At 41.3% G+C, this 21,135-nt stretch overlaps 3 protein-coding genes, 1 long non-coding RNA gene and 1 other non-coding gene across 5 annotated transcripts; 4 read left to right on the top strand and 1 right to left on the bottom strand.

Moving 5' to 3' along the window:
- The first annotated feature begins 422 nt into the window (after positions 1-422).
- LOC135671762 (protein ESSENTIAL FOR POTEXVIRUS ACCUMULATION 1-like) lies at positions 423-10,535 on the top strand. The gene is made up of 10 exons (XM_065179946.1): positions 423-604; positions 2,211-2,281; positions 2,443-3,369; positions 3,448-3,568; positions 3,668-3,859; positions 4,108-4,926; positions 5,128-7,879; positions 9,532-9,668; positions 9,772-9,831; positions 9,923-10,535. Exons 1-10 carry the CDS (start codon positions 532-534, stop codon positions 10,306-10,308), a joined length of 5,538 nt encoding a protein of 1,845 aa, XP_065036018.1. The 5' UTR covers positions 423-531; the 3' UTR covers positions 10,309-10,535.
- A 657-nt stretch (positions 10,536-11,192) lies between these two features.
- Positions 11,193-12,825, bottom strand: LOC135672650 (probable BOI-related E3 ubiquitin-protein ligase 3). The gene is made up of 3 exons (XM_065181145.1): positions 12,208-12,825; positions 11,942-12,137; positions 11,193-11,871 (listed from the first exon to the last, which is right to left on the bottom strand). Exons 1-3 carry the CDS (start codon positions 12,261-12,263, stop codon positions 11,344-11,346), a joined length of 780 nt encoding a protein of 259 aa, XP_065037217.1. The 5' UTR covers positions 12,264-12,825; the 3' UTR covers positions 11,193-11,343.
- Positions 12,826-13,727: 902 nt separating this feature from the next.
- TRNAQ-CUG (transfer RNA glutamine (anticodon CUG)) lies at positions 13,728-13,799 on the top strand. The gene has a single exon. It is a non-coding gene; the product is annotated as a tRNA-Gln (tRNA).
- A 78-nt stretch (positions 13,800-13,877) lies between these two features.
- On the top strand, positions 13,878-16,438 carry LOC135672649 (uncharacterized). The gene is made up of 3 exons (XR_010513038.1): positions 13,878-14,119; positions 14,207-14,372; positions 15,601-16,438. It is a non-coding gene; the product is annotated as an uncharacterized LOC135672649 (long non-coding RNA).
- A 651-nt stretch (positions 16,439-17,089) lies between these two features.
- On the top strand, positions 17,090-19,393 carry LOC135671761 (uncharacterized). Its single transcript, XM_065179945.1, has 2 exons — positions 17,090-17,224; positions 17,731-19,393. Exon 2 carries the CDS (start codon positions 17,894-17,896, stop codon positions 19,190-19,192), a length of 1,299 nt encoding a protein of 432 aa, XP_065036017.1. The 5' UTR covers positions 17,090-17,224; positions 17,731-17,893; the 3' UTR covers positions 19,193-19,393.
- Positions 19,394-21,135: the final 1,742 nt, after the last annotated feature.

Below are 21,135 nucleotides of genomic sequence, written 5' to 3'. Positions count from 1 at the left end.
GCACGAGGAGCGGTCGGATTTCTTTGTCCCCGCGGGTATCGTAACCGTGGGGAGTGTACGTGGTCGTGCAAAGTAGTTGATTTCACCCGATCCCGTACCTTAAGCGTTATACAAGGCGGGACCCATGAAAGAGATCCTGATTGACCAAGCCGGGTCCACGGGTTCGGCCCCGGGCGATTAAGATGTGAAGACTGCACTAGGGTTAGGTTCCGTCAACCGGCGCACGGTTGCGGTTGATCAACCGGGCGAGCGAAAGAAGGTAGCGAGATGAGCCGTCGGATCGTTGAATCGACGGTGGATTTTGATTGACTTGGACCGTGGGACACGAATAGGTTCCCGGTGGGTTAAACATTCCGAGGGTCGCGCCAACGTGCGCCAGACCGGGTCGCGCTTGCCCCACGGCCTCTTTTTATTCCCCCTCTTCGATGTCTTCCCCTTCGAGCGTGCAGCCACCACAGAGCGAGAGCAAGGGAGAGAGAGAGTCTTCAACGGTTCCCTTCCGCCTCCGAGCACCGACCTCCGCCGCCAACGATGGCCAACCTCAGTAATGCCGATTCCCGCCGTGGCCTGACCGTGGAGGCCCCGCCAAACCAAAACCCCAAAGGTTGTGCCTCTGCCTCCGCCGATCACGCGGAAACCCTAGCTCCGTTACCGGGTCTCTTGGTTTGGGTGCCCGTGCTCCGTGTCTCCTCGTCTGAAATCCGTCGCGACTTGAGCGCTCTTGTTCTTTGGCGTTGAGACGATTCTCCTCCTTTTTCTAGGGTTTCGGTGTTTGTTGCTGTTGGTCTTTCCGTTGGATGTTTCGTTCTACCGCTAATTTTTCTGGAAAACACCATACTTGTTGACCCGCTGATTTTTTGTTTCTTCGTCACAATCGTGCGAATCTTGATCTGGTTTGCGGTAACAATTTTAATCCTTCTACTCTATAAGAATGGAGCAATGTTTGGACTGTTGATCATGTTCTCCGTTAATTTGTGTCGTTGCTTCACACCATTGAAGAGAGTCTGGAAGACAAGAATTATTGTGACAGGATGGCGCCTCTGATTCAATTTGTACAAATGTAGAATCTATTCTTTTGGCACTTGGGGGAACAAGAAAAAAGGAAAAAAAAATCGAGTGTCCCTATGACTATAGGTAGGTAACCAAGCAAGGTGGAAAGGCATCTTGTTGCTTTTCTGATATCTGAGTGGTCACAAAAGTAGTGCATGGCCGAGAAGAATCATTGATCTTTCACCATGTATTGGAGTATCCTTCATCCTTATGGAGCTTTGCATATTTTATATTTTTAAATTATCCTGCATTTGACATTGTTAACATATGATTGTTGTTTCTCTGTCCCTTATGGCCAGTTGTACTTGGTTTGCTTGGAGTTTACAGGATCAAGACATATGCCATAGTGTCTGTCTGTTTAAGTGGTTTAGGATTATAGAGAAAAAGGATTAAGAAAAAAAAAGTGCTGTTGGAACTTGGAAGATTGGTCTACTGATTCAGACCTGTCAATGATTCATCTGAGTTCAAGTTTTATCAAGTATGACTATCAAATAACCCTTCAAGAAAGGTGCAACCAGTGTTTGACATCTATTCATCTATGTCTTATTGAGTTTGACAGTAAAATAACCATTCAAGAAAGGTGCAACCAGTGTTTGACATCTGGGTAATAGTCTGTCTAGATTTTTTTTTTCTGCTGTGTATCACATAGAGGAAGGAAGATGTCAAATTATGAAATTTAGGAAATAGCAAACTGCGACAGATTTATTTCTTTGTAAATGTGTCATCTCATTATGTAGCGTTTGCAAATTGAAATAAGTTGTCATTTGCAAGCAGCATGATACACCGTTATAAGCAATGAAGAAATATTGGCCCTTGCACAAATGGACACATCACTGTGAGATAGTTAGATCCATGTTTTCGACTTGAATCACTTGGGAATTAACCTGTGTCATTTTTATTTTTGGCTTGTTGCTGTCAATGTCATTCTGCAATATTTGTCTGATCACAATGAAAGTTTAATTGGGTACTGTTTATCCATGAGCAGAACAGCAGAGTCTTATGCTTCTTCATGCTTTTTCTCTAGTCTTATTGATCCTGTTAAGCCATAAAAGGATTTTTTTTTATTATTTGATTTTGAGAGCCTTACCTCTTGCAATTTTTTTACTAGGTGAAATAATATTGCACAATTTTTTTTTCTACTGAAGTTGTGACTTTTGCAGACATTCAACGCTCTGACAATCCTATACCTCTTTCTCCTCAGTGGCTTATATCAAAAGCTGTTGATAGTAAGGTTAGGATTCTGTGTGTGGTGAAGTAAGACTCATATGGTTCACACTTGTTACTTCTTTCTTTGTCTCTCATTCTTGTGGAGGCATTCGGCAGCAATTTTTATATAGCAATGATTTCTGATGCTAGTATAGCATTTAACTTTGAAGTTTTATGTGCATATAGGAATTAGGCCCTCATCAAGACAATAGGCTAGATGGTGTGAAGACATCAGGAGCCGGTGAAGACCTAACTAACACTGGGAAGAAAAAGTATGTCTTCCGACCAATCTTGCATGACTCAGATTCTGGACGCCGAGATAACTGGCATGATGAAGAAAGGGAAACTAATTCTGCCATTCGACGAGACCGTTGGAGGGAGGGAGACAAGGAGCCTGGTGAAGCTCGCAGGATGGAGCGCTGGTCTGAAAATACCTCTAAGAATTTTGGTGATGCACGCCGTGCTCCATCTGAAAGGTGGAATGATTCAGGTAACAAGGAAAGCGACCAGCGTCGTGAGAGCAAATGGAACACACGCTGGGGTCCAGGTGATAAGGAGTCTGATAGCTGGCATGAGAAGTGGTCAGACTCCAGCAAAGGTGGTAATGGAACTTCTGAAAAAGGAGCACCTGTACCCTATCTTATCAGTCATGGAAAAGACATAAACAATCATGGAAAAGAGACAGAAGGAGATGACCATTCTTCTCGTTCTTGGAGGTCCAACTATCTTTTGGGTCGTGGAAGGGGGGATTCCTCTCACCAATTACAGATGCCTGTCAAACAGCCTAACACGTTTGGCTATAGTAGGGTAAGAACAGAAAATGGTATATCATCTTTGCCTAATAGCCGTGGAAGGTTTAACCCTATAATGAGTAGTACAAACAGTGATGCTCCACGCTTACAGCATCTTGGTCTTTCCTATGACAAACCTGATGGTGCATCTGGAGATCTTTCAACTTTAAGATATACTAGGATGAAATTGCTTGATATATACAGGACATCTGATGTACAAAGTCTTAGATTGTCAATAGGTGACTTTATTGAAGTTCCTTCCCTAACACAAGTTGAACCCTTGGAGCCGTTAGCTTTTTTTGCTCCTACTCCTGATGAATCGGTAATCAACTAGATTATTTTTCTTGGTAATGCTTGCTCTCTATTTGTGCATCTCCTAATGTTTTTGGTGTCCAAGTAGGTTATCATTAAGGGAATCGACAAAGGGGAAATTGTGAGCAGCGGTGCTCCTCAGCTTTCCAAGGAGAGCTCAGTTGGGAAAATTAACCCAGACACTGTCTTATCTAGACAAAGTAAATTAGGTGCTGTTCAGATTCTGGCTAACTTTCATTCCATACCAGATATTTGATTGTTCCTTATAGTCAGTAATCTTTTTGTTTTGTATAAAATTTTGGGGACAGGTAGTAGACATGATCTACTGACTTCTGGTGATGGTTGTAAAGATGATAACGTTGACAATACTAAAAGTGAGAATTGTGGCCCTTTGGAGAGCCCATCATACGAAAAACGGTACTATCAGCTTGGACAATTTTCAAAGGTGGACGCAAATTTGAATAGCTCTTTAATTCAGCCAAATGAAGTAAATGAAAAAGGTACATTGATTTTAGCCAACAATTTAAGATTTGGGATACAGTTTTTTTTTTCACGTTCTTCAGTAATCAGTTCATATCTTATGTTTAAATTCGAGCATTTATAATAAGTATTTTTGTCATTTCCTACCTGCAGTTGATGAATCATACCAATCTTCTCTTTGTTTTCAACATCATTTTTGTTTCAAGGCAATCTTGTGTTTTGTTGGATGCAATTTTTATTTTCTGACATTTGTTGTTGCTCTTTGTAGAGCTAGAAAGTGCTGCTAAAATGATTACTAAAGAAGCGACCTGGTTGGAAAGTTCATCTCGTTATGTTGTGCCACGAAGATCTCAGTCAGCTGGGGACCATATACATAGTTCTGCACATGATCGGAAAGATTTTTCTTTGGGAGTTGGACCAATGGAGTTAGATATGAGGTCCTTCCATTTGCAGAAAGATGTGGAATCTAAGAATAATGTTACTGTTGCCCCTTTATTCTACAGAGATGGCAGTCAATGGCAAAACACTGAAGGAATTGGTTTTCATTTGGATACAAAGGGTGATTTGTATACTAAAAGGCAATCAACTGAATCTGTGAAAGAAGGCGATCCTTTTAGTTCCAAGGATATGTTAATTGCCAGGAATTTGCAGCCCCCTTCTCCAGAAGATCTTTCTTTATACTACAAAGATCCCCAAGGTCAAATTCAGGGTCCTTTTTCTGGTGGTGATCTTATTGGGTGGTTTGAAGCAGGCTATTTTGGCATTGATTTGCAAGTCCGTCATGCAAGTTCTCCAGCGGATGCACCTTTTTTGCCACTTGGGGATGTTATGCCTCACCTACGAATGAAGGCAGGGCCACCTCCTGGATTTGGTGTGGTCAAACACAGTGTTTCATTGGATGAATCTCATAAGGGAAAAATAGTTAGTTCTAATAGCATTTACGCAGGCCTTGGTGAAACTAATATTTTTAAGACTGGACAAAGAAACATGCATGATGCTGCAACTGAAGCACAAAATCGGTTTCTGGAGTCATTGATGTCGGGTAACATGAATGGTTCACCTTCAGATAACTTTTCTGTTAGTGCAGGTTGGTTAGTTGATTAAAAGACTTATTTGGCACATAATTATTTGACAATATTACTAGAGGTGCATGATATATTAATTAAATTTTTTTTATAATCCTATATGTGTAAGCATTGTCTTTCCTCTTAGATTCCTAGCGTGCTTGTATAAGATAAGAAATTTTGCAGCAATTGTTCATGTCCTCACTTTGTTGTATTTGATGCAGGTATTCAAGAATCTGGAGGGAGTTCTTCTAGTTGTTTGCCCTCTGTGGTTGGTGAAAATGGGAATGATATGAATTACCTCTTGGCCCAAGCTAAATTGTTGGAGAGGCAAAGGTTATCACTGAATCCTCTTTCATATCGGTCTGGGGGTGATGCATCATCAATGGCTTCGAAAACAAATATGATCTCAGATTCCTCTGTAGCACATGCTAAGCTCTTGCCTTCAGCTGGGGACTCGTCCCCCCAGATTCTTCAGTCTCCTCAGCATGTTGACTTGTTGTCTCTCCTCCATGCTGGAGCAGATAAACCTCCTTCACAGTCTGCTAATTCTGCTGTATCTTCTCATTCAAACTTTGCAAATGCTCCAACTGTAAACAATCCTATTCGTGGCGGTGTTGAATATCCATCTGATGTGGTAAGCATGCATTACAATCAACATATGCCTAACCAGATCAGGTTAGGAGTTCAACGGCAGGTTTTGCAATCAGCTAATCAGCCACCGTTGCCTCAATTATTCACGACACATGGTGATCTTTCTTCTTGCTTAGTCCCACCTGATAAAATGCTTTCTTCTGAGATAAACCAGGATCCTCGTTTGCCAAGTCTATTGCAACAACAATATCTATTGTCGCAGCTTCAGTTGCATTCTCAGACTCCTGCTGCTCAACTGCCTTTGCTGGAAAAGTTTATGTTGCTTCAGCAGCAGCAAAAGCAAGAGCAGCAGCAACATATTTTATCGAAGGTCCTATCTGGTCATCAATCTCATCAACAGTTTGGTGATCCTTCTTATGGACAAGCACCTGCTGTGATGCCAGCACACAATTCTGCTATGGACCATCTTGTGCTTCAGAGAGCACATGAGCCACTTAAAATTAATCAGCAGATGCCCCTTGCGTATGAACGTACTGGACAACTATCTTATCAGCCAAATTTAAATTTACAAGGCACACTAGATGTCAGTTCAGTAAGTTCTGGACCTCTGCACTTGCCACATCAGATCATTGACCAAACAGCTGAAGCATCAGATGCCCAATTTTCACTGGAAAATGATGATAGTGTTGATCCTGCTACTGTAACAAAGCCAGTGATGGCAGATAGTTCAACTTTCTCAGAGGCTATGGAGAGGTCTGTTAGTTTGACTTTTTCAGAGGCTATGGAGAAGCCTGAGGAAGTGATTTTTGATACCCAAAAGATTAGTCAAAGCTTGGGTGATGTTGGAGCAGTCCATAAACCACCACTGATATCCCAGGATCAAGTGCTGGCACAATTTGGTTCTGATGCTCCGAATGATCTACAACCTGTTGAGGACAGTCGGACATCTCATGATTGTGTATCATCAATCTCTGATCAACTACATGATACTAACATTTCTTCAGTAGATTTTACTGACGGATGCCATACTGAACTGACTTCTAATAAAGAAGAGGTTGCAGAAGCACAAGAAGTAAAAAAAGCTTCTGAAAAGAAATCAAAAAAACAAAAGAAATCCAAGACAAAGATATCTTCAGATCCTGGGAAAATTGTTTCTGGCCAGAAATCAAGTACAGGCATTGGAATCGTTGGTCCAGTTGCCGATGTATCTAAATCTGAAGTGCAAACACATACTGATGAGTCTCTCTATGGGCCTTCCTTTGGGACAGGAGGTGAAGTTTCTTTTGCATCCTCCACTGAACCTTCCGAATCTCAGGGATCACATATATCATCCTCAGTGAATCTACTGACTTGTGAATCTTTAAGTGGAGGAGAAGCCGAATCTGGAGCAGTTGGGACATTGACATCCAATCCAAAGGCAACCTTGTCTCAATGGGCATGGAAATCCACTCCAGGGCTCAAGCCTAAATCACTTTTGGAGATACAACAGGAGGAACAGCTGAGGGCTCAGAGAGAAACATCACATTCCGAAATTGTTGCAACAGCTACGTCTGCTAGAATCTTGTCAGTCCCTTGGGCAGGATTAGTGACGAATTTGGAGAGTAAATCAAGTCATGATACTATCCAAGCTGCAACAAGTACTCTCCTAGTCAACTCTGAAAATACACTGAAGTCAAAAAACAGTAAAAGTCAGTTGCATGATTTATTGGCTGAAGAAGTTTTGGCCAAGTCAAATAAAGAAGATATAGAGCCTTTGGCTAATAATGCTCAGGATTCACTTCTGCAGTCCCCATCAATAACTGAGGCCCATGTTGATACATCTACTATTAATGATGATGATTTTGTTGAGGCGAAAGACACTAGAAAAGCCCGCAAGAAGGCATCAAAGTCAAAAGCTTCTGTAGTTAAGATCCCACAGTCAGTCGTCTCATCTGAATTGTCTGCAGCTCCATCTCCTATTGAAAAAGCTAAAAGTACACGCCAAGCGCAACAAGATAAAGATTATTTACCTGCTCCACCCACAGGTCCATCATTAGGGGATTTTGTTCTTTGGAAGGGGGATCAAGCAACCTCTGTACCTCCTCCGGCTTGGTCTGGTGACTCTGGGAAGCCTCAGAGGCCAATGCCACTGAGAGATATTCAGATGGAACAAGAGAAGAGGTCAGGAACCTTGCAGCAGCAAGTTCCAATACCAACTCCTGTGAATCAACAACCAAGCCATATTAGTCGTGGAAGTGGGACTTCTAGGCAGTTATTTGGATCATCTCCATCCAACACTGCATCATCCATTCAGCTCATTTCACAAGTTCCAGCTCCGAAATCTAGAGATGAAGATGATCTGTTTTGGGGGCCTCTTGATCAAACCAAACCAAATCCCAAAAGGTATGTACTTTGGAATGGTTTTCCAAAGTTCATTTCTGTTGCATGTTATTCTTTCACTTGCCATGCCACAAGTTATTTTGTTGATTTTGCTGACATTTTTTTCCCTGTTCTCGTCTCTTATAGTATGACTGGTTTCATTGGTTTCCTTCCATTATATTCATCTGGTTGTGCTTGTTTGCTACAAATATTTTATTAGTTGGTCTATTCGACCAAGTTTTAGGAATTTTTTACTGTTCATATTTTAGTTCTATCAAGGTTATAAATCTGTATGATCAGATTTGTCACTTGTTATGTCTTCCGACCAAAAACTTCATCTGGAATTGGTTAATTTGAAGATTCTTAATGTAAACATTGGCTCGTCATAGTATCAATTGAGATCACCTCACAGAACTGTCAGCATGGCTGCTTCTTTTTTATGTTTGCACAAAATTTTTTGTTATTATGTATTCCACGTGTTGCTTATTTTTCAGTGATCTTTTTAGAATACCTTGTTGTTAGTATGCCTTATTGTTAACATCCCTTTCTAGAAGGTGTTGTATGTGTGGATGGTCAAATATAGCATGAAGAAATGTTTTTTACCTTAAGCTGTTAACTTACTAGGAACAGTTTCTGGCAGCTTATGCATACCTTATTAATCGTGGTATTAAGCTTCAATGAAATTCTTATGTTGTTTCTGTGCCCTGATTCATTCTACTGTTGGAAAATTGCTACTCATTTTATATGTTTTTGGCCTTAATAAGGTCCTCTTATTCAAGTATACTGGGGCTTTGCAACAACTGTTGGTTTAGGCAAAGAGCTGTCTGATAGAGTTGCTTTGACCTTTGACCTTTTCACCTTAGTGAATGTGAATAACATCTGCATGAGCACTAGAGCAGCCTCTTTTTTACAGAAATAATATTTTTTTCCTGATCAAGCAGTAGGAAAATCTAATGTTCCGAAGAGCTAATTGTACATGCCATTTTATTGGTTGAATCTCTATTTAAGGTGGCCTACCCATCGCTACTGTTTTCCTCTATAAGTATAACCTTGAATTTTGAAGCTGTTAGTTTTTTTCTTTTCCTTCCAAATGTGTTTTGCTGCTGGTACTTGTTACTTGTTTTTGCTATGACATATATAGAAATTTTCTAGTGGCTTAATGCTGCATTTAGGTCCCACAGATCATCGCTGTCATAGAATAGATGCCTCACTGTAGTATTAGGGAGCATCTGTGTTCGTAAGGGTTCAAGATGAAATGTCTTACTTCAAAGGTTTGTGATAGTTTCACATCATTTATGTCTAGGTATTTAACTATTTGGTTTTTTCAGCCCCAATTTTCTATTTGGTTTCTGTGGTTATATATCAGTGATTTTTATTGCAGTTGGTCTCCTATTTCTTTTTATTAGTTGGTGAACTTCATTCGTTACTTTTTAGACTTCATCATCTTCAGTTATTTATTCAAATTGGATTGTCTTTAACATGCTCTGCATTTAAGCCTGTGATTAAACTAGTAATAACAACTGTGGATGCTTTGGTAGCACCGAATTAGGTTGAACTGGTGAGAACAGGAATGTGAAAGCATGTATATTTGTTGATATTGTATGCCTTAATGGCTCTTAGCCATTATTTTAGATCAATTGCCATCTTAACACATTTGATTTCCTGCTGACTTGTAGCTCTGGTAGCTGGGGAATTAAGGGAACCACTTCGAAAGGAGCTTCTGGAGCAGGATCAGGTCGGAAACCATCAGGAAGCAGACCAGTGGATCAGTCTCTTTCATCCTTTTCTAGCCCCAGTCCATCAGTTTCAAAAGGTAGGGGTGTTTCTGTGACAGAGAACTCAGGTAAAGCCTGCAATGGATATGGCCTATGATATTTTTCTTAACAATTCTGTCTCGTATCATTTCTTATTTGCAGAAGCAATGGAATTTAGGGATTGGTGTGTGAATGAGTGGATCCGTCTCACGGGGACTAATGGTATCATTAACTATCAAGACTGGCTTGTTCTGTTTCTTTTTCCATGATCAATACAAGACTGATCACTCTTTCATCCTCCCATTTGTTTCAGATACAAGTTTTCTGGAATTTTGCATCAAGCAATCAACTTCGGAGGCTGAAATGCTACTGAGGGAGAATCTCGGTTCAATGGACCCGAATCATGAGTTCATCGACAAGTTCCTCAACTACAAAGAGTTTTTGCCATCAGATGTCCTCGAAATTGCCTTCCAGTTGCAGAAGCCCCATAACCCATCCACTGGGAGTGCGAGTCATCGCAATTCTAACACGACAGCTGCCACTGAAGCTGATGGTGCAGAAGAAGGGTTAGACGGGCCATCCAAAGGACGAGCGAAGAAAAAGGGGAAGAAAGGGCAGAAGGTGAATGCATCGATCTTAGGGTTTAACGTGGTCAGCAATCGGATAATGATGGGTGAAATCCAGAGCATCCAGGATTAGGTGAAGTGGGGTTAAGAGTGCCCGAGTGTACATATGTTATTTTGACAACCATCATTTGTAAATTTTTTCTTTTTTTTTTTTCTGTTTCTTTTTTGGTGGGTTTCTTCTCTGCAGAGTCCCTGCCCTGAAAGGTTCACAGGTAGGTTGGAACAGAGTTACAGTTAAATCGATTTTGTGAGCAATAGTTGATCTAAAGGACAAGGCAACCATGAATGCCTTCATTCCAAGTCATGCATGTCATCGTTATCATGATTTTAACTTCTGATCGAGTTGGTACTGCAATTTATTAGTTTGATCAAAATTTGATATTGAAATGTATATGTCGATCATGCCGCATTGCTCAGATATCGTTTTGAAGCCTTGTTGCTCAGATTTTGTGTAACATATATTTTTGTGCAAGAATAGGAATATCAATGGTGTCTTACCCTTGGAACATGTATTGTCCTGAGAGGTGTATTAGTGTCTTACTTTGGCCTTACTCAACCATCCCCACCACATCCATCCATCCACAGAAAAGGTAAAAATGTCATGGCAGAGAAACTGGAAGTTCCCACACTTGGTGATGGCAGATGTGGGGTTGTTTGTGTTGGCTTTTGGGACTGGGCACAGACATCCACGCCCGGAGGAGCAGCGGAGGGTGTGGTCTGAGATGACCTACTTTAAACGGAGCAAAATAAGTGCCAAGATGAGATCTTGTGCCCTATCACAGGAGCAACTTTTGGTTCTCTCAAGCCTGCGCCATGCTCTGTTCATCATGGCCTCAGGAGGCCACCACCCCTAGTGCGAGGAGCATATCCCACCCTCGGATAGCATATCCAAACTTCTTCCTCGAGGAAGGGGGGGGCTTTGGATTCATTCATTTAGCAGAAGAGACTTGACTCATTTGCATTTATATTATGTTCATGAAGTATATTTACATAATCCAAGAAAAAATTGATTTCTTAGGAAGAACAGAAACAGAATCAACCAAGGAGAAGATACTGACGCTGGGGAAGGAGGAGGAAAGAACGAGAATAATCGTGTGTGCAGTACTTTTTACCTTTCTTGGACTCGAGACATGTTCACTTGGACACTGCCATTCTTGGTGCAGCTGCAGACGGGGCAGGCGTCCACGACGGGGCCGCACGCCGCGCAGAGGCACAGATGCCGGCATGGCAGCAGCAGCACCGACGGCTCGCGCTCGCGGCAGCTCCGGCAGGCTGTCCCCCACCCCCTCCCGACGGCGGCCTCTCCCTCTTCGTTGGTTCCGGAGCGGCAGAACTCGGCGTTTTCGGCCGTAGCCTCCTCCTCCGTCCTCACCTGCGCCGCCGCGAGAGCATGCTCGAGGTTGGCCCTCAGCACGTTGGCCGCCGCCTCGCTTCTCTGCGCCAGGTCCCGCCACACCTGGTTCTCCACCCGCAGTCTCCTGATGCGCTCCTCCAGCGCCCAGTTCCGCTCCCCGACCCTCGCGATCTCCTCCTCCTTGGCCTTGAGCCTCTCCAACACGCCCTCCTCCAACGCCACCACGACCCGCCTCGCGAACCCATGCCGACGCACCGCCAGCTCCGCTCGCACACTCTCCGCCTGCCATTCCAATTCCAACCCATCAGGAACCGCAACTTCCCGACATCCACGTCCAAGCCAGGAGAATTACGTGTTGCAAGACGAGGCGATCGAAGTCCCACATCTGCTGCTGCACGTAACAGAGTCCGTCACCGCCAAGAAACGATGGTGGGCGCGGCCGCTTCCTCGACGCTGCCGCCGCAACGGCAGCATCGGCAACCGGCGCGACGACTCCCTCCCGCAACCCGTACGTACCTGGCTGGTCCGCTTCACTGCCGATGATTTCACTGCACATAAGCTAACATATGTTACAGTAGGTATGTGCCTGAGAGAAGAAGAGACGAAGGGAGTCGGTACCTATTTGTTAGGAGTTGGGAGCGGAAGAGGTGAGCGTGGTGGGCTTCAACCTCCATAAGAGAAAGAGAGATGAGTTTTCTGTGGGGAGGAGGGGAAGGAGAGGGTCATGCAATGGACACACCGAGGAGTTTGATTCATATAGCGCTGCAGAGTGCAGAGGAGCACGTGGGGACGCTCCTTGAGGGTGGAGCACCACCGCAGCCAGGGGCGGCGACAACGCTGGCACGCTTCGCCATGAGTGCCTTGGCTTCATTGCACCCCCTTCGCAGAAGACACACAAAACACTCATGCCTATGCTTCATTGGAAATGGGAAAAGAGCAATGGATGGAGGAAACGGACAGAAGACACGCAAACCACTCATGCCTATGCTTGTAATTAATCTCCATTATCATGTGCAGATTTGTGTTCCTCAAAGAAGATGCTGCATACTGTGGATCAGTTGAAAGTGGATTATGCTCATCTTTTCCAAAGCAACACTCCACCACATCTCTGTTCATGACCAGTGAAGCATGATCTCTTGCTTGCTTGTTTACATCGTGTTCCCCAAAGCCTCTCTTGGAATGCCTGGTGACTCCACTTACACTGGTATTACAGAAGATGATGATTCCTAGAGCAAACTGAGCCGCAGTATTATCGCTGCAACAGTCATCCCCACTCCTCCCAGAATCCATTCAGCATCCACTCACCAGAGGAGAAGAATGGAGGATAGGAAGAGAAAGAAAGGAAGTAGAAAGTGAATGCCCATCAAATAAAGCATGATAAGATGGTCACACAACTGTTAGATATCATTTAGGTGAATCCAACAAAGGTTCTGATAGCTTGACGAGAACATCTGCGTCTGTGCTGCAGCTTATGACTTTTGCCATCCCACTTGTAGATGAATCCTCAAAGAACAAAGGTAGAAACCTCTGTTCTACCCCCACTTTGGTGAGAACTTTGATTCTGACACACCATTTGCTTCTTCCTCCCTACCTTACTTACTTTGCATGCTGTTGCTCCTCACACAGTCATTGTTTCATGTCATCAGCAGTTTCATTTTGATGTTTGGTCTCCCAGTCCCTTGCAAAGAGCTCTGCTATTGGAATCCATGCCCTTCCACAAGAAAAACTCCAAGACATCAGTGCCTTTGAAAAGCACAACAAATCATTCATGGAGGACAAACAAAACTGGATGTAGGTAGAAAGAAGGGGAAGTAATCCAAAGAACCTTATGATGCTAAACATGAAGAACTGAGAGTTTAGGATAATGGGTGGAGTCAGTAAGTACTCCATGGAAGAGTCTGCCTTCCTTAGGACACCAAGACAGAACACCACCTAGCTAGGTTTGGTAGATCTAAGAGAAGGAACCAAAGTTCTTGCTGGAAGTTTAGACAAACTCATTATCATGGAGGAGACAAATGCAGTGAAATCTCCTATAGTTCATCATTATTAATGTATTGACATTAGATAAATAGTAAATGCACTGAATGATAGCTCAAATTAAGATATAAAATAAATTTGTAGGCCATAAAGACACAAATGGTCCCATGGTCTAGTGGTTAGGACATTGGACTCTGAATCCAGTAACCCGAGTTCAAATCTCGGTGGGACCTTTTTCTTGCTTATTTTGTATTCTTTTCTTTGTATCTCCTTTTTTTTGTTTTTTGTTTCCTTTAAATCTCCTATGGCTCTCTTCCTTGGATCTCTTTTGCTGGTTCAACATGGAGAAGAGGATGATTCCGATCGCGCTGTTGGAGGGCGTCACGCGGTGGGGATTTCGTGGCCCGCCGAATCTTTACGGCAGCGGCAGAGGAGGAGGAGGAAACGGCGTTGGCCGAGATTGCGACGAAGTCGGATGCTAGGGTTTCTCCAGTTTTGCGGCTTATTTAGCTCGCCCGCCCCAATGGAGTTGCGAATACAGGACTTAATGCCGGTAATCGAGTTGCTCCACGTGATTCCTTCGTTGTCTTTTCGCTAATGATTCGTTTCCACTTATATTAGACTTCTGCTTGTGTGGTAGTTTGGTTTTTGGTCGTATTAGAGGACAAGGAGGGTCGGGAGGAGGTAATGGGATTGGACGAGATTGCGAGGTAGCCACATGCTAGGGGACGGCGTTTCAGCTCGCCCACCCTAATGGAGCGATGGATCCTGGACGGGCTACTCCGGATACGAGGTTCTCATCGCCGGTAAGCGAGTGTTCCACATAAATCCTTCGTCTTGTTTTCGCGAACGATTTGTTTGCAGTTACATTAGACTTATGTTTGTGAGATAGATCAGTATTTGGTCACAAAATTTTAACTTTCGTCTCCAAAAGTACGTATTCAACTTTTCTCTGGAGAGTTATCGAAAGAGGCTTATCTATTCATTTGACAAAACAACTATCTGATACATTGCAATCATTATAAGTAATCAAGACTTACTGAAGTCAATAGACTCATTAATATGATTGGAGTAGTTGTAAAAATTTCCCCAATGCAACTTATTAACTAAGTTCATATATTCATAAGTAATCAGGATTTTTGTGTTAGTGAAGTCATACGAGACTCGGTGATATCATCGGAGTAGTTCTAAGAATTTTCTCAATACAAATGGAATGGGGTAACTCCACATGGTGTGTAGCTCAGCAACCTGATTCTCATTAGATTTTTCGGGTGTAATTCCCTGAAACAAGTTCAGCTCTGTGTAGGAAAGTGATGAGAAGATTTTCTTAATGGCTTCAAAGAGAGTCTCAACTTGTATCCAATTTCTTATCGAATATAGGTTTGGAACTAGCTAGATTCATTCACTGCCCAACAAGTTTTGCATCTACACTATGCAAGAACGTATCAACATGTTAATTGTTAGTGATGCTTGATTGTCTTTAGTATTGGTTATCGATGAGTTTATTAAGCCTTACATAGTTTACATGCAGTTAAAATTTATTATGAAAAGGATGTTTTCATGTACAACTGACATATATGCCAAGTTCTACCTCTCTTGTTGAATTTGGGTATAGTCTTGGATTCTTTGATCCTTTTCATATTTAGATTTAGATATTTGGTGGATCTGACCATGAAACACTCTTAAATATCTCTGAGATTTCATACCTACATATCCTCATGATTTTGAATGACAAGGCAGAACTTGCAATTACTATCTTGATCAATTCTTGGAGATTCTTAAATTTTTACATGACATACATTCCGTGCCCTTTATGCCTTTCTGATGTTCTAAATGGATATACTCTGTTTGTTCGATGAGAATGTTAGTATTCCCTCTGCATTGTTTGCACTTCTTTTACATGTTCTTTGCTTTGTGGTGATTATGAGGTAACTTTAGCACCATTACTTGATTACTAAATCAAAGACCCTAAACGATTTGCTTATTAAGATGATTTTATTGTCATGGCGACTAACATGTCCAATGGCCTTGTAGGTGTTCTCAGTGATAAAACAAGATTTTTGCTGTTGTTCACCACTCTGCAGCATGATGCGGAAGCTGGTTCACTGAAGAAGTTTCTCCTATCAGATGATGCAGTGGTGGCAGTGAAGAGTCCAAGTTTATTGTCCTTCCACACGCAATTGATCTCCTCTTCCTTCCCCTCAACTGCGGCCACCAACATTAGCACCCTGTGGCATCAGGCCTGCTAATCATCCCTGAAGCCCCAACATCTTGTGTTCGGCATCGTCTAGGCCACATCTGATGTGATCAATGGATCTCATATCAGCACATTGTCCAAACCTTTGAGGGTTTTAAGGAATTATCTGCATAAGTAGACTGATCAAGACAGACAGGTGTCGGCACAAACATATGTGAAGACGGACTTTCCTTAATGGAGAGGTTGAGTCTTCAATATTCCATGCATGGGAAACAAAGGCTATAATGCATTTTGAGGTGTTGGCCAGGACTGAAGATAATGGAAGAGCAGTCCCAGAGAGGATTGCTGACATCCATCCATCTGATACAGGAAAGAGTAGTAGATAGCTCACGGACCTGAGAATTGTCTCTAAGGCTCAAGTAATCCAGCTTTTGTTTTGACAAGTTCTTCCTTGTTGCTTTTGTTTTGGGAAGAGGGAACAGCCAGAATAAGAGTTCCAAAACAGGAATTCTAATTTTCTTTTTTGTCACCAAAGAACCAAAGAACAAGCTGCTTGTGCTGTGCAATCATTCCAAGAAACTGTATCCACATGATGATTCAAGAAAAGGGGAATGCTGTGTTTTCCTTTTTACAAAGAAGAATGAAGCTTTATTATCTGCGCAGTCCATAATAGAGTTACAGTGATGAAATAACTTTAGTTAGTTGAAATGCATTAATTATTTGATTTTCGTAATTATCCTTCTAAAATTTTATGTTTGATCTATACTTCAAATATTATGTATATGCCATTGTAGTTGATCTCTGTTAACTACTAAGTTCATCATTATTTAAGGCTCCAATTTATGTTAATATCATTTAAGAACTAATCATGATGCAAAAAAAAAAAAAGAGCATTTTAGTTATTTTTATATTTATATAAATTTTCTTAACTTACCTAAATTAGTACTAATCATGGTTTAAAGTATTAATCAAAATTCTCTGGATGTGTTATAACATATAAGAATGATTTTACTATTTAGAGGAACATATTTTTCAGGTTTTATATATATATATATATATATATATATATATATATATATATATATATATATATATATATATATATATATATATATATAGTAATTACCTTAAAAAAAGAAAAATGTGGATAAAAGCTAAGAAAATTCTATTTCTACCTGTTTGTCTTACGATAGTGTGGTGATCCGAACTTGTTTGTGGGTCTCAAAAGGGGCCCGCTTCATTAATGGCCAATAAAAAGTCAGGTTCGAACGCGGGTTGATCAATATATTATACTTCACGTCCAACTAAGAGCCGTTTTATGGCCGTGTTCGCCGCACCGCTCTCTTTCTCTCTCTCACCGTTACTGTGCTTGTACTCCACCGAAGAAAGAATCCCTCTCCAAGCCTGCACGAAGAAACCCTAGAAAGGAAAGGGAAAAGAGAACCCTCCTTCAAGCTTCAGGTACTTCTCAACCTCCTCACCACTTCTCAGATGTTTGTGGATTCTTGTCATCTCTGAGATGTCTTCCGCGGAAAGATGATGTTTTGGTTTTTTATTGTTCTTTCCTGTTGTGTGTTTCTCCCGTTTGTTTGAGCTTCTGCTGGGGAGTTTAGTAAAGGATTTGGATCGTATAGATGAAAAGGAAGTTTTTTTTTATCGATGTTGCATGGGGTTTGGGACGGGATTGAGGTGGTGGATGCTCATGAAAGAGTGTTTTGATTCCTTTTCCTTTTTGTCTTGATCATTCATTGAAAGGATTTGGTGGGTTTTCGCTGTTTCAGCTTAAATAGTTGTTAGGCTCTGAATCATTGGGGTTATATTCCTGTTGTTGAATGAAATAGAGTAATTGATCGACAACTTATTTATCTATTTTTTTAGGGCTTGAATTAGGGTTTTGCAAACTTGTGTAGAACTCAATAAAAAAAAAATCAACTTTTATGCTCATCGATTGTTCCTCTCTTGATCAGCTTGAGATTGCGGCAAAATCATTGAATGAGTTCTTTTTAGGGGATATAATTAGCTATCAGCTACAGGGGTGTTATCAGAGTGCTTTGTCTCTTTGTGGGTTCGTTAATTCTGAAATTGGACAGCCTACGCAATTCCAGAGAATTGTCTTCAAATATAATCACCATGCTGAGACAAGCATCTAGTAGAAGTCAGAGGAACAACAAAGGACTTAAGGTGAGAAATGTTCTTCAGATTTGTCTCTTGGTTGCTGTGTGCTTCTGGTTGCTTTATCAGATGAAGCACACTTATGATAAGAAAAAGGCATCTAGTGAGCAAAACACAAGGGTTTTAAATGATGTGGTCGACAGCCAGTCAGATTTTATGGACCCTGGAAGGAAGGGCCTCCCCCACAACAAAGAAACAGTTCCTGGGGATAAGATTCATATCAAGGAGGAAGAAAATGAAGAAGTCGAGGAAGAAGAAGATGGGGAAACTCAACAAGCCATAGAGGATGAAGAAGCCAAAGGGATTGGAGATGATGTGATCGATGAGCAAGATAGTGAGCAAGGCGATGAGCAGGATGATCAGGAGAGACCAGATGAGGAAGTTGAGGATGGAGAAGACAAGAATGATCAAGTTGAGGATGGAGAAGACAAGAATGATCAAGTTGAGGAAGGAGAGTTCATAGAAGACCAAGAACATGAAGAGGGTTCTTCTCAAGAGGCACATGAAAAAATTTACAAAAGTGACGATGCTTCCAGTGCTGTGCTCCAAGAAAACCAAGTGACTGAAACAGAAGATAAAATAGACAGCAAAATTGACACCATGGAAGAAGAGCAACTGCGAAACAATGAGAATGATACGGAGACAAAAGATACTATTGGCAGAATGGATGATGGTCCCATGGGTAATAATGATGTGAACCTGACTGTATTAGCTGCCATAGGGAATGAGACCATTCAGAACAATAGCCTAACCGTAAACAAGGATACTGCTGAAAAAACTGGGGAAGAGCTTTCTCCTAACAGTCAAACAAAGCTTCAGGTCAACTCTACAATAGCAAGGGTATCCGATAATCAATTGAAGCTGGAGACTGATTCACCAATAGCTGTTTCTAGCAATGAAACTGAAGGTCAAGCTAATATTGTGCATGTTGAGAATGGAGCTCATAGCTCGAGGCTGGTTGAGGATCACAACACTACAATTGCATTGGGAAGTCCAAAAGAAGATAACTCCAACGTGAAAAGTGTGGTTGAGGAACAACTTCAGAAGTCTAACACAACCATTGGACATAATAGTGTGGAAGAGCTGTCCAATGTTTCTCTAGCTACAAATGAAAATCGAGGTGCAGATGAGGGAGACTTGGCTGGTTCTTCACATAGGATGGTGACAGAAGAAGAAAGAGATGCTCGAACAGATCTGTCAACCTTACCTGACATCCAAAATGATATAAAGAACATAGAAGGCGATGCTGCAGAGTAGTGTTCATTTGGAAGGCAAAAGTTCCACTTTTTGAATGTAAAAGATACAGCTTATTGGAGTGATCTTTCTTTCTATATGTTTTGCATCCTCGGGTTTGCATTTGCCATCTTCTTTGATGACGTTTTGGGTTTATGCCAAGCATTCCCAATACCATGATGTTTAAATGGGATCCAAATGTTAATGGAAGAGTAGCTTCATAGACATGCTTGCTCAGTCCCATGTTCTCTTAGTATGCATCTGTTTCTTTCTCCTGAATGGGCCTAGAAATCAAGCTTATGGGTTTGCAGGTGAAGGCAGCCAAACTAGTTTCCTTGATCATATTTCTTAGTCAAAGCATAGGATAAATTAAGAAGTATTCTGCAGCTTGTATTACTGGAAAATTACCAACATCTTAGTTACATAATACGCAGATTTATGAATTGCCATGAACTTTTGGGCTCAGAGGATTGGGCTGAAGATATACAACTGATCATCATGAAAGATTTACAATGGCTACCTCTTGATAGAAGTTTTCTGGCATTTGTTTCATTAAAATCCTTCACCGAAGGTTATTGCCCCTGTTTTTTGCTGATTTACTCATGGATGACCATGATTTCTCGATATTTACAGGTTATTTTTGCTGTTGGCTCTAATCCTTCATGTCTTGTGTCTGCTCTTGAGAAAGCAGAGATTGGGTTATTTTCTTCCAGGCCTCTTCTGCTTGCAACTTAAATTGCTTCCTGAGTCGTCCATTCTCAAATATTGTCACAAACTTCTACCTGAAATTTTGTGCCTTCCTAAGTAGTCATCCCAATAGATTGAATGAAGCTAGCATTTCTGACCGGCCGCTAGTGAACTGCAACTGGATTTGCCCAAGTTTGAAGCATAGTGAATTTTCCAGTTTTCATCTCTTTCTTTTGAAGTGGCATGTGTTGTCACTGCATGCTCTTGGAAGTTTCAAAACATTCAGCATTGGTTCAAAAGAAGCTGGCTGGAATGTTAAATATGTCTCAATGGTACATGTCTAATGGTCTGTAAGATGGGGATATTATTTTCACTGGTTCAGGAAAAAGTAAGGCTATACTTTTGATTTTATGATTGTTTTTTTTTACTCATATCTAAAAATGTTGGGACAGGGCACAAATGGACTTCTTGGTAAGACAGAAGAGCTTTGCAGGCCTGCATTGCAGTTATTAAAATGATTTCTTTAAGCATCTAAAAGAGGGATGTTGTTGAAGGTCTATAAATCTCTCCCTTGGAATTTATGTTTACTGTGGCTGCTATAACTTAATTCTTCGTCTTAATATCATTGGAAAAATATGTATGTATGAGATTGAGATCGATCTCAGGCTAAGAATAGCCTAAGACTGCTGAAAGATGAAAAGAGTGTTGGTCTCATGTATGATATTTGATTTGATAAGCTATTGGAATTTGGATTGCATTTGTGTCTAATATTTGTATATGGTAGATTTGATTAGTTTGATTCACACTCAACCAACTAATATCTCAACATGATATTAGTTTAAAAGCTTTAGTGTGTTCCATCTCAATCTTTGTTAGTCTTGACTGATTTGATTTAGACTCATCTAAATAAAATCACAGTTTGTACCAATAGTTACTAACATGATTAAATTCTTTCTCATTGTTGTTGAAGAAATTTTGTCTATTATGCCACTGCATATCATTGTATAGTTCTGACTTTGTGTCGAAAAAAAGATCTCGATGGATGCGACTAACCCAAGTCGGAGAAGTTCATCTCGATATTTTAGGAGCATGTTAGGTGTTTCATATGAGGGAATGGACCAAATTGATTTCGATCATTCATCTCGGACGGATATCATTATTAAATTTTTTTATATATGTATGTATATATATATGTATCACATCAATTGCACAATCATTGCCGTGGCATGTGCTTGTCAATCCATCAACTCTTGAATGCTTGTTGTGTCCTACCAGTCATC

This window comes from Musa acuminata, chromosome BXJ1-4, assembly GCF_036884655.1.
Source record: "Musa acuminata AAA Group cultivar baxijiao chromosome BXJ1-4, Cavendish_Baxijiao_AAA, whole genome shotgun sequence".
In the NCBI taxonomy this organism is placed as follows: domain Eukaryota; kingdom Viridiplantae; phylum Streptophyta; class Magnoliopsida; order Zingiberales; family Musaceae; genus Musa; species Musa acuminata.
The sequence above is the reverse complement of the archived record's forward strand: the minus strand, read 5'-3'. Positions and strand labels throughout refer to the sequence as shown.

Bases quoted from the DNA above. Each gene is read 5' to 3' on its own strand.
- LOC135671762 (XM_065179946.1), top strand. From the start codon at position 532: ATGGCCAACCTCAGTAATGCCGATTCCCGCCGTGGCCTGACCGTGGAG. The intron at 2,282-2,442 runs GTTAGGATTCTG...ATGTGCATATAG, and splicing joins CAAAAGCTGTTGATAGTAAG to GAATTAGGCCCTCATCAAGA. The intron at 9,669-9,771 runs GTAGGGGTGTTT...TCTTATTTGCAG, and splicing joins CAGTCCATCAGTTTCAAAAG to AAGCAATGGAATTTAGGGAT.
- LOC135672650 (XM_065181145.1), bottom strand. From the start codon at position 12,263: ATGGAGGTTGAAGCCCACCACGCTCACCTCTTCCGCTCCCAACTCCTA. The intron at 12,138-12,207 runs GTACCGACTCCC...GCTTATGTGCAG, and splicing joins TCCCAACTCCTAACAAATAG to TGAAATCATCGGCAGTGAAG. The intron at 11,872-11,941 runs GTAATTCTCCTG...TTGGAATGGCAG, and splicing joins ATCGCCTCGTCTTGCAACAC to GCGGAGAGTGTGCGAGCGGA.
- LOC135671761 (XM_065179945.1), top strand. From the start codon at position 17,894: ATGCTGAGACAAGCATCTAGTAGAAGTCAGAGGAACAACAAAGGACTT.